General features: G+C 40.4%; 1 protein-coding gene across 1 annotated transcript; it reads left to right on the forward strand.

The window, feature by feature from the left end:
- The first annotated feature begins 6,722 nt into the window (after window positions 1-6,722).
- asip2b (agouti signaling protein, nonagouti homolog (mouse) 2b) lies at window positions 6,723-12,580 on the forward strand. Its single transcript, XM_062992832.1, has 3 exons — window positions 6,723-6,840; window positions 10,688-10,764; window positions 12,162-12,580. Exons 1-3 carry the CDS (start codon window positions 6,723-6,725, stop codon window positions 12,336-12,338), a joined length of 372 nt encoding a protein of 123 aa, XP_062848902.1. The 3' UTR covers window positions 12,339-12,580.
- Window positions 12,581-12,844: the final 264 nt, after the last annotated feature.

Genomic DNA, 12,844 nt, shown 5'->3' on the forward strand with positions numbered 1-12,844 from the left:
CTTCTTTCTTTCTTTCTTTCTTTCTTTTATTCTTTCTTTTATTCTTTCTTTCTGTCGTTCTTTCTGTTCTTCTTTCTTTCTTTCTTTTATTTTTCTTTCTTTCTTTTATTCTTTCTTTCTTTCTTTCTTTCTTTCTTTCTTTCTTTTCTTCTTTCTTTCTTTCTTTCTTTTATTCTTTCTTTTATTCTTTCTTTCTGTCGTTCTTTCTGTTCTTCTTTCTTTCTTTTCTTTTTCTTTCTTTTTTTCTTTTATTCTTTCTTTTATTCTTTCTTTTATTCTTTCTTTTATTCTTTCTTTCTTTCTTTCTTTCTTTCTTTCTCTTATTCTTTCTTTCTTTATTTCTTTCTTTCCTTTCTTCCTTCCTTTCTTTCTTTCTTTCTTTACTTCTTTCTTTCCTTTCTTCTTTCTTTTTTTTCTTCTTTCTTTTCTTCTGTCTTTCTTTCTTTTATTCTTTCTTTTATTCTTTTCTTCTTTCTTTTCTTCTTTCTTTCTTTTTTTATTCTTTCTTTTATTCTTTCTTTCTTTTATTCTTTCTTTTCTACTTTCTTTCTTTCCTTCTTTTATTCTTTCTTTTATTCCTTCTTTCTTTCTTTTCTTTATTCTTTCTTTTATTATAAAATTTTCTTTTTTCCACCTCATCGACTTTTGAGTACTATCAATACATGAAGACATTGATTTTACCTTGTTTTTTAGAGCTGAATTGAATAATATTAATGTAATTTTTTTTTTCTCTTTTTGTTTTTGTCTTTCCGTTTTTTTGCTGCTTATTTTGTATAAAAACCCTTTTTCCTCTTCATTGCTAAGCTGCGAGTATTTTATTATACTTTACCTAATTCATATCAGGGCCGCTCAGGTGGCGCAGCGGTAAAGTACACTAGTTCACCAGAGTTGGGTTTCTAGATGCATCGTATTGAAACTCAGCTCTGCCTTTCCGACTGGGTTGGGCGGCAGTATGAACAACGTTTGGCTGTTGTTCAGGGGCTTAGGGGTAGAGTCGGAGCATAGGTCCTCATAACTGGTGCGACTGCGGCCCCTGCTGGTTGACTGATGGCGCCTGCACAGGGCTGAGGAATAACATTGGGGGGGGGTGACCCTCTCGGTGTATGAACTCGGCTCGTGCAGGTGAAAAATGCAGGCTGTACTGATTGCGTGCCGGAGGGGGCACAAGTCAGTTGAGTGGCGTCCTCAGTCAGCGGCAAAAAGGGTCGAATCAGTATAGAGGACACAATCATGGTAATTGGACACGACTAGAACAGGTATAAAAATTGGGGGGAAAAAGTGGGAAAAGAATAGATAATTAAAAAAAAAAATTATATCAAACTTTAAAATTGTCACAGCAGACTGTCATGGATTTGACTCCATCATGACTACTCATGGTCTTTTCATAGGTCATTTTGTGTATGACCCTGGTGTGGGACATTAAAACGTTGTGAAAGTCCTGACAATAGTATTTGACATGAGTGATTACTGCAGATTTTAAAATCTAGGTTGGAGTTGGTAGATTTGATGTTACACACATCGTCCTGAAGATGGCACCAGATCTAAAGACATCAGCCTGAGAGGTAACCAGAGAACCTTGAGGAAACACACATGTACACACTCATTTCAAAGTGCTGTTCCACTGTTCTGCCTTTCAATGGACAGCAATCGTTTAATCTTGGTCACACTGGATCCAGAGCCTATTTAGGAACATGGAGCAATGCACTTATTCACTTTCTTATTCAAACCCAGGGGCAATTAGAACAGTCAATCCATAAACCCTAATGTTTTGGTCAGGTAGCCTGGAAAAACTAAAAAGTAATGGAACTACACGAGCTGTTTTGTATTGCAACACAGTTTTAATCCAAATGAAAGTTTTTTCTTCTCTGCTGGAGAAGAAAAATACTTTCACAACTACTACTGGTTTCCTGATTACCCAAAACATTTCCTTTTACTATGTTTAGGGGAAGGGTGATGCAACACAGTGGTCCACATGTCCCTTAAGCTTAGCTTTGTTTGAAACCGCTGCAGCCATGACATTATTTATTTATTAGGATTTTAACGTCATGTTTTACACACTTTGTTTACATTCATGACGGGAGCTCCCGGAGGAAACCCACACAGACACGGGGAGAATAATGCAAACTCCAAACAGAAAGGACCCGGATCGCTTCACCAGGGGATCAAACCCAGGACCTTGTTGCTGTGAGCCACCGTGCCACCCCAGCCATGACATTAACAATAAATGTCTCCTTATATACAAAAATAAATCAATCTAGGCGCCCAGGTGGCGCAGTGAGATTTTCAGCTAGCACACCAGTGCCGAGATTCTGAACTCCTCGGTTCGAAACTCGGCTGTGCGCCATCTGGTGGGCATAATTGGCAGTGCCTGCAGCAAATACTAGTTGCCCATTGTATCTGCAGGGGGGCAATCAGACTATGTGTGGGTGGGTGCCGCACAAACACATACACACAAAATTGGGACAAGGGCAAAACGAGTAAAAAGTTAATTAAGGTGCTGTTTTCAACTGGTGAACTGGTAACAGGTGATGATTTTGTCACTGGCCATAAAAAGAGAGATCCACCAAAGGCTCAGTCTTTACAAGTTACTACATTATTACATAATATTGTGAAAAGGTTTATAGAATCCAGAGAACTTTCTGCCCATGCAGACCGGACATGTCTATTGGCCCCTCTAAAATTCGAACCCGGACCTCAGCAGTGGTGCGCTAGCATAATAGATCGCTAAACCACCTAAGCGCCACGTAGATTATTGTGCTACCGAATCATTCACACATTGTATTATTCTCAGTGGAATACGCGAGCGGACCACACCAGGAATCCAGACTGGAAGTGATCATGTGCTTGGCACTTGTGAAAAAAGTTTGGGGAAGGCTCTTTCCTCTTCCAGCATGACTAAAAAATAGCTCCTTAAAGACAACATTTGACATGTTTGGTGTTTTTAGTCTTCTCTATTTCAAAATACTAAAGGCACTTTCTGTGGTCGGTGGAGTCCTAGAGCATTAACCTAAGCCTTTTGGGAATTTTCTTGGATCGTGGCGTAGTGTTTTGTATTGCACTATTGCTAACCGGTGCTATTGCACTATGTATATCTGCTATACTTATATACTCTACTTTATTTATTCTCATTCATTACCCATTCATCTAGCCACTTTGATTCACCTTTTATCACTCTATAATTATATACTAGTCTATACACTGTACAATCAGCATTATCTGTTCACTTCTGCACTTCAACTGTATTATACACCGACTAGGCATTACATTATGGCCACCTTCCTAATATTCTGTTGATCCCCCTTTTGCTGCCAAAACAGCCCTGGCCCATCGAGGCATGGACTTCACTAGACCCCTGAAGGTGTGTTGTGAAATCTGGCACCACGATGTCAGCAGCACATCCTTTAATTCCTGTAAGTTGTGAGGTGGGGCCTCCATGGATCGGAGTTGTTTGTCCAGCACGTCCCACAGATGCTCGATTGGATTGAGATCTGGGGAATTTGGAGGCCAAGTCAACACCTCAAACTGGGTGTTGTGCTCCTCAAACCGTTCCTGAAGCATTTTTGCTTTGTGGCAGGGCGCATCATCCTGCTGAAAGAGGCCACAACCATCACGGAATAACCTCTCCATGAAAGGGTGAACACGGTCTGCAACAATGCTTAGGTAGGTGGTACGTGTCAAAGTAACGTCCACATGGATGGCAGGACCCAAGGTTTCCCAGTAGAACATCGCCCAAAGCATCACACTGCCTCCGCTGGCTTGCCTTCTTCCCAAAATGCATCCTGGTTCCATGTGTTCCCCAGGTAAGATGCTACTGCATTTCATTGGCTCTGTTCTTGTACTTTGCACAATGACAATGAAGTTGAATCTAATCTGATCTAAAAACAGACACTTCACTGAACGTCATCAGAAGCACCAGTCTGCGGATCCAGCTTACGAAGAGAAGCCTGGCCTCTCGTTGGAATGGAAGAACAGGACCCTGGTACATTTTGTACAAATCAACACATTCAGAAAACAAGGTTTTGAACTTGCGTTAGCGCCGTTCCGTATGAAATATTTTGTGTTCCTGCAGTGAGTTCAGGAGATCGAAAGATCTACAACATGTGGCACTGCAATTAGGTGGTTGGGCAGCTGTAGCTGTTTTCTGTAGCTGGCTGGAGATTAGACTTATTATTATGACTTATTGAAGGAAGATCAGTGGCATTAAAATTTAATTGCTCATTCATGATGGAACGCAGACATGCACAGTGAATGGCATTTTAATCCTCGATCCATGAATCAACCCACAGCACGTTTAGAAGTGTACCTGAGTGCAGACCATTTCGAGGACCCTTTTTAATTTCTGAAAATATTGACATCAGTTGTCTAATGGCTGGCAGATCGTCAATACTGATCTGATATTAAGTGATATATAATTTGTAATATCGATCCCCAAGTGGGCGGTCTGGGTCTTTCTGTGCGGAGTTTGCATGTTCTCCCCGTGTCTGCGTGGGGTTTCCTCCGAGACCTCCGGTTTCCTCCCAGTCCAAAAACAGGCAGTGATGGCTCAGGGGTTAATATATTAGACTAGCAATCAGAAAAGCGCTGGTTAAAGCCCCACCGCTGCCAGGTAGCCACTGTGAGCCCTTGAGAAAGGTCCTTAACGCTCATTTGCTCACACTTGTAAGACTTAAAATAATAATAAAAGCGTCAAACACATGCTGTAGATGTAAACTGTAAGATGCAAGGCGTGCTGGGAGTTTTTCTTCCCCCTTATGGCCCAAATTTGGATGTTAAAGCTCAATCAACTTTGATTTTGGGAAAGAAAATGTTCATTTGGGTTCCATGAACTCAATTAAATTGTTATCATAACATTTTATGACTTTTTGCTCAATTAACTTAATAAAATAGTCATTTAACTGTCGGTTACTTATTTTTAATGAGTAATGTAACTGTGCATTGATCATTAATCATGCGCAATCCATGATACACAAGGCTCGTGCTAATTTCTCCCAGGCTTGTGCGGCTGTGAATCCCTCCAGGACATCTCATCATACCGAACAAACAAATGTAAGCAAAGCACAATTCCTGTTACGGTCACATGGCACAGATTTCATAAGATCAAGTTGTCAGATTTGTGAAGTGAAGGAAAAATTGCTTTCATCTTTACAGCTGTAGAACGAATCTTCAGGACCTGAACATTGCTGAACATTCAGAACTGAAGACAAAGAGCGTTTGACTGGCCAGCCGTGACCTCACTGACAATTCCTCATAGTTTTACCACAAGTGAGAATGTTCAGAGCCAATGCCTTGCTGAAATAACCTTGTGCCTCCTGGTAAAAGATGTCACCTTGTTGGCAGCACATGTCTCTATAAGATTCTAATGGTGCCTTCAAACAAATGCAAATCTAAAACTATTTTATTTATTATATCAGAAGTCTATTTCCAGAATTATGGGAAATGTATTTATTAAGATTTTAACATCATGTTTTACACTTTGGTTACATTCATGACAGAAATGTTGGTAACTCGTTACACAAGATTCATCAGTTCAAGTTTAATGTCAAACACAGTCATGGACAATTTAGCATCTCTAATTCACCTCACTTGCACGTCTTTGGACTGTGGGAGGAAACTCCCTGAGGGGACCCACACAGACACGGGGAGAACACGCAAACTCCACATAGAAAGGACCACCTGGGGATCGAACCCAGGACCTTCTTGCTGTGAGGCGACAGTGCTACCCACTTAGCCACCGTGCCACCCAAATTATGGGGAAAAAAAATTAGTTAGTTAGTTTTCCTTAAACCAGTAGCAAGAAAAAGCCAGAGAAAACTAGACCAGTGACATCACTGTATCTGTAACTGTTTCTGTGTGGAGTTTGCATGTTCTCCCCATGTCTGTGTGGGTTTTCTCCTACAGTCCACAAGCATGAATGTGAGGTGAATTGGTGATACAAAATTGTCCATGACCGTGTTTGACAGTAAACTTGTGAACTGATGAATCGTGTGTAATGAGTAACAACCGTTTCTGTCATGAATGTAACCAAAGTGTGTAAAACATGGCTAAATAAATAGTAAATAAATAAAACAGTTGTATTTTTGGGCTCTGGCTCTACACAGCTTTTTCAAATAATAAAAACAACACCGTTGTAATTGCCCCTTGATGACAGAAATTGATTTATGTAACCCAACCTGACTATAAATTTTGTCTTAATGATGTAAACATGGTTCGCTCATCACTTGGTCTTTTTTGATTAGATTATTATAGATTAGATAGAACAATTTTGGCCCTGTTGACATTTTGATCATGTCAATGACTTCAATCCACTAAAATAAAAGCGAGTCGAGCAGTGAATCAAACTGATCATGACTCGCGTAGTTCATTTTAGTCATACATATATAGAAAGAATCGATTCAGAAAAGTGACTCGTGAAGCCCAGTCAATGAGACCGAGAATAAGCATGGGGATAGAGAAAGAGATTCCGAATCGATTCAGCAAAATGACTCTGAAGGCAATCATATTCCATTTGACTCTGAGCAGTGAATCAAACGAATTTCAACTCGCATAGTTCAGTTCACTTCTCGGTGGAGTCGAATGTGTGAAGTGAAGCGTAATGAACTCCTGGCTGTAGTGAGATGTACGTAGAGGTGGGCGTGAGTCAACCATGGCATATAAAACTGTTGATTTTGCAGAGTTATCATGCAGTCTGTTCTTATTTAAGTGCACATTTTTCAACATCCATCATGTTTGGGAAGTACGTGCTCTGCGGGTGGTTTTGCTTTGCACTGATTCAGGCTGCAGCAGATTTGCGCCAGAAGCACGTAAGTGACGCTGGACATCAGGGCTCATCTGAGCCTCCAGGTAAGATTGTGCTCATACTTTTGAGAACTACAAATGATAATAAACAATGTTCTGATCACCTTCACTAATTTATCATACACACATTGTTAAATAGATGCAAACTTTTATATATTGTATATGCAACAATCAGTATTGCATTAAACATCTGGGAACACATCTGGTTTTCTCAAGCAGTTATTTATTACCAGTAAATAAAAATGGATTTTAATAAATTCTGCAGCTGGTCTTTTTTGTGATTAAATAATTTAAAGCTTGCTTGACTGTGGACGCCTGTGTTCACCTGCGTTCTTTGGTGATTCATCTGACCATGTAGTCAAAGGTTCTCTGCATAAGCTGACCGTTAGTGTTTTTCTTTTCTTTTTGACCAAATTATTCAAAGCTTGCTTGACTGTGGACACTCTCACCTAGGTTCCACAGTTCTAATTAATGGTAGAACTGTTTTGGATGGTTCTTAAGACCATGTACTTAAAATTTCTCGAAACAAAAGGTGAGCGTTTGAGTGTATTGTTTTTTTGCGACTAGATAATTTAAAGCTTGCTTGACTGTGAACACCCTCACCTGTGTTCCAGTAATTCTTATTTATAGCAGTCCTGTTTCTGGTGGTTTATCTGACCACGTAGTTTAAATTTCTCTAAGCACACAGTGACCGTTAGTGTTTTTCTTTTCATTTTCTTTGACTAAATAATTTAAAGCTTGCTTGACTGTAAACACTCTCACCTGTGTTCCACAGTTGTAATTTATAGCAGACCTGTTTCTGGTGGTTCTTCAGACCATGTAGTCAAAGTTTCTCTAAGCAAAAGGTGCACGTTTATGTTTTTCTGTTCCTTGCAAATGAATAATGTAAAGCTTGCTTGACTGTGGACGCCTGTGTTCACCTGGGTTCTTTGGTGGTTCTTCTGACCATGTAGTTTAAATTTCTCTAAGCAAAAGTTGAGCGTTGATGTTTATCTGTTCTTTTTGATTAAATAATGTAAAGCTTGCTTGACTGTGGACACTCACCTGTGTTCTGGTAATTCTTATTTATAGCAGAACTGTTTCTGGTGGTTCATCTGACCATGTAGTCACAGTTTCCCTACACATAAGTTGACCGTTAGTGCTTTTCTTTTTTCTGTGACTAAATAATGTAAAGCTTGCTTGACTGTGGACACTCTCATCTGTGTTCCAGCATTCCTAATACATGGCAGACCAGTTTTGGGTGGTCTGTCTTTTCATGTACTCAAAGTTTCTCTAAGCACAAGCATTGTGCACTTTTCATTGTACATTTGAATTAGTGCAGTCACACTAGGCTTATTTATATGGGCACAGAGAAGTCAGAGTGGAATGCTCTGAATCCTGAGTGTTTTTGGTGGGACGCTGGAGTATTCTTCAAGAAAACAAAATGTTTTACTTTTCTACTGGATTAGGTGAGGAAACTGGAGATCTATTGTCAGAAGATTACTTCTCTGTGCCCATATAAATAAAGCTTGTTTGATTGCACCCATTTAACTAAGCCAAAAGCATTAAAACGAAAATAGATAGGAAGCACATCACGAGCAACTAAAGGTCCCCAGATCTACTGGATAAAATATGTATGTAGCTACAAAGCACATGGAACAGTTGATGCTTTACCAAGCCAGACTGTCAGCAGACTTTTGTGTGGATGGTTGCACGTAATCCTCGAACCGCGATCAAGCAGGCTGTCCACAGTCAAGCAAGCTTTACAAAAAAGCCCATTTAGGAGGTAACAGTGAGCTGACCCTTACCTCCCTTCTATACAAAAAAGCCCATTTGGCAAAGAGACAGTTGTTCCAGGCGCTTTATAGATACGAACATACAGCTTTTGTTTGTATAGATCATTAAGGGACCTGGACTGGACACTGATGTTGGTCAAGAAAGTCTCAGTTGATGTTCTGGTTCATTCCAGAGCTGTTCAGTGGGACTGTGAGGGTCACTGGAGTTTCTTAACATTCTGATTTGTGTACTGGGGCGCAGTCATGCTGGGAGAGGAAAGAGCCTTCCCTAAACTGTTGCTGCAAAGTTGGAAGCATAAAGTTTCCTTTATATGTTGATTTATTATACCTGTTATAAACACATGAATTCAGTAATTAGAAAGGGTGTCCAGATACTTTTGTCCATGTAGTGTTTTCATTGAGCAGATTTGAACACACTGTACGTTCCACTCATTCAGTCACAGAGAAACGAAGAGCCGCAGAAATGATAAAGATCTCACGGCTGCCGTGACCTAGATGTAGCGAGTGTGGACTTTCGACTTGAACCGCAGCTACACATGTGGGGAGTGTTCTGACTTTTATGGGGTGTTACGCTTGTAATGTGGTGTTACTGCGGTCTGTCATGTCCTAAAACAATCAGATGCTCCAGCGCAGCCGCAACCGGACAGACCGAGCCAAACACGCCTTGTTGTTTTCCTCTCTCTCTCTCTCTCTCTCTCTCTCGCTCTCTCTCTCTCTCTCTCTCTCTCTCTCTCTCTCTCTCCCTCTCTCTCTCTATATTTTTGGGGAGGAATTCGATCTTGAGTACAATATCATTTTAAAATATCCCCAGGCACCTGGGTTTCTTACCAGAAAGGGGATTAGAGCCAGAATTCTTGACCTTGTACTGAATTAGACGGGATAAACTGTCAGACCACAAATTATTACGTGCTTGGCTTGTTTTGTAAACGTTGCAGGGAATTAGGGGTGCAGTTCGCTTCCATATGGAGCTGGTGTTCCTGAACTAAAACAGACACGGATGCTTCTGGTTTATGTTTGTTCCTGCCCTGCAAATTTAATCTGTTTGGTGGTTTTATGTAGGAATTTATCCATTCTGGGTTGAACATTCCTATAATCATCTTAATATCACAGTATATTTTTGTTGGATAGTTAATTTTTTTAATATGTTCTTTTCTTTTTCCTATTTTTTTTCAACAATCTTCAAAAGGAACCTATTACAAATAATCTGCAAGATTTTAGTGTCATTAAAACTCCAGGCTAAATAGAAAAACATTACTATAGCTGTTATAGTTGTTAATTAGAGTAATTTTACACTAAAATATGTTAAAACTATTGTTATATTTAATTTAATTAGATATATTCTTAGTAAACACGTGTGTATATTTATTGTATACACTTATATAGTTTGACGAGGACCAAATTGTGATGGCTAGACGACTGGGTCAGAGCATCTCCAAAACTGCAGCTCTTGTGGGGTGTTCCCGGTCTGCAGCGGTCAGTATCTATCAAAAGTAGTCCAAGGAAGGAACAGTGGTAAACCGGCGACAGGGTCATGGGTGACCAAGGCTCATTGATGCACGTGAGGAGCGAAGGCTGACCCGTGTGGTCTGATCCAACAGACGAGCTACTGTAGCTCAAATAGCTGAAGAAGTTCATGCTGGTTCTGATAGAAAGGTGTCAGAATACACAGAGCATCACAGTTTGTAACGTATGAGGCTGCATAGCCGCAGACCAGTCAGGGTGCCCATGCTGACCCCTGTCCACCATCGAAAGCGGCAACAATGGGCATGTGAGCATCGGAACTGGACTACGGAGCAATGGAAGAAGGTGGCCTGGTCTGATGAATCACGTTTTCTTTTACATCGCGTGGATGGCCAGGATTGTGTGTGCGTCGCTTACCTGGGGATCACATGGCACCAAGATGCACTGTGGGAGGAAGGCAAGCCGGCGGAGGCAGTGTGTGATGCTTTGGCCGACGTTCTGCTGGGAAACTTTGGGTCCTGCCATCCATGTGGATGTTAAGTTTTGAGGGGACAAATACTTTTTCACAGCACTATATGTAGTGCATTAAAATGGTCTTACAATGTAAGTGTAGCGTCTATGAGAAAAACTACATTGATTTGATATATCTCCACCAGGAACCAAGAATCAGGAGAACTCGAAGGGGCTTTTCTCCAGGACGCGATACCTGTCCCAACATCAACTCCACCAACCGGTATGTCATTTCACAACACTGCTCGCTTTTAGCATGTACACCATATCTGAGCTTGACCATATTTTGAGCTTGTTGGACATCCGATTCCAAAACTATCAACATTCATATGGAGTTGTCTTTAAAAGTATAAAAACAAAGCGTTTAATAAGCGCTTAGCTAATATGTGGTGTTATATACAGTGGACCCTTGGGTTATGAATGGTTTACCATACGAACATTTCAGGTTACGAACCATCTTTTTCAACTTAACATACAAACAAATTTCGGATTATGAACTTAAATTTGTGAAATACGTGACGTCACGAACAAGTTAACTCCGACCGTCTCTCTTCGGTGTTTTCTTTATATTTTGTAAAATTCAGTATTAAAATGGCCCTAAATAAGGTGCAGAGAAAGCGTAGTGATGAGAAAATGAAAAAATCTATTTCATTTATTGTTGTATAATTACTCCTGCCAGTAGGTGTCACTGTGTATCAGACAGAGGAGACAGTGAGTGAGAGAGAAGAAGGAATTCGCTGAGGAAAGTATTCTTTCTTTTGTGCAATTACACCTACAAAATACAACACTATTAAAATAAAGAAGGAAATAATAGAGAAATATGAGAGTTGTTGTTTCTGGTAGATAAATTTTATATAAAAAGAAGGAAATGTATTATGGTGTATGATACAGCACACGTACTGTACTGAAATGTGATGTGTGTTTATGTACAGTGCTACTGTGTATTGTTGTTTATTATTGTTTATTACAGGAATGTCTATTCTATAATTTAAGACTTAAGGGAAAATAAACTTGTATTTATAACAAAAAAGAGCATTTAAGACATTAGAGAGGTTAGATAAGGGGGGGTTTGGGAGGTCTGGCACGGATTAATTCTATTTACATTATTTCTTATGGGAAAAATAGGTTTAACTAACGAACATTTTGACTTAAGAACAGCCCTTCGGAACCAATTAAATTCGTAAGTCAGGGGTCCACTGTACATTCATTCTAAATTTACATTTTGTATGAACAACAGCCAATTGTTGTTCATGTCGCCGCCCAGATGGCAGAGTGACCCTTTTAAAAAAAAAAAAAAAAAAACTGTATTACAGACGTGCTTCATTTAGGTGGATCTGTTTTCACAACTTCACAAGTTCTGATCATTCTAGAGCACGTTCTGGGAAGCAACAAACCGTCCCGTGTGTCCGTGCTGTAACCCTCTGAGTAGGTTGTGTATCTAAAGCACTGTATTCTGGAGTCCTGTAGGGCCTCGTTATTTCACTATCAGTTCATTATTTCTACATACATGTCAGATCCGACCCGATCGTCTGGCACGGTCCGACATAATGACCCAATAATGCTGTTTTCTTGTTTTCTGGCCTAGATCTGCTGATTTGTTTTTTCCTTTCTGTGTCTCAGAAGCCCAAACCGGAGCCAGCCGGAGTTGCCCCGGGGCCGGTGCGGCGCTGCGCCCGTCTGATGGAGAACTGCTCGGCACATATACCGTGCTGCGAACCTTGCTCCTTCTGTCACTGTCGGCTATTCAACACTGTCTGTCAGTGCTGGAGGCTCGGACGCTGCTCGAAAAAGAGTTAACGTGTTCAATTCGGAGATGTTATGAGCACGGCTATGTTACTATTAACACCTCGTAAATACGCTCCGCATCCTCCCTTCTGCACACAGAACTGAAAAATTCAGGGTATTGCTTTCTTTGTCCACCCTGATTTATCAGCCAATTCTGTCTGTTTGTATTGGCTGTTGGAAATGTGCAACTGTGAGACACACAATGTTGGACACACAACAAAAATACTGTTCAAACTCGATCCTACAAATAATAAAGCATGTTCTAAATGTTCCATAATAAAGATGTTCCAAAAGAAAGATATTTCATCACCGTCTTGGGACTAAAATAATTTCTGCAGCTGTTTCTGCCCCTGACTGATGTGTTTGGAACATGATCCAGACTAGCACCCGCCTCCTCAGAGACACGTAAAGCCGCTGGCCATTACCTTACACAGAGGAACACACCATGCTTTATGTATTTTTCACCCCCTTGTTACGCTAGGATCACCTGTCTGCGATGGTCAACGGTCGTCCAGCTA

Source organism: Trichomycterus rosablanca, chromosome 4, assembly GCF_030014385.1.
Source record: "Trichomycterus rosablanca isolate fTriRos1 chromosome 4, fTriRos1.hap1, whole genome shotgun sequence".
In the NCBI taxonomy this organism is placed as follows: domain Eukaryota; kingdom Metazoa; phylum Chordata; class Actinopteri; order Siluriformes; family Trichomycteridae; genus Trichomycterus; species Trichomycterus rosablanca.

Bases quoted from the DNA above. Each gene is read 5' to 3' on its own strand.
- asip2b (XM_062992832.1), top strand. From the start codon at position 6,723: ATGTTTGGGAAGTACGTGCTCTGCGGGTGGTTTTGCTTTGCACTGATT. The intron at 6,841-10,687 runs GTAAGATTGTGC...TATCTCCACCAG, and splicing joins GGGCTCATCTGAGCCTCCAG to GAACCAAGAATCAGGAGAAC. The intron at 10,765-12,161 runs GTATGTCATTTC...TCTGTGTCTCAG, and splicing joins AACATCAACTCCACCAACCG to AAGCCCAAACCGGAGCCAGC.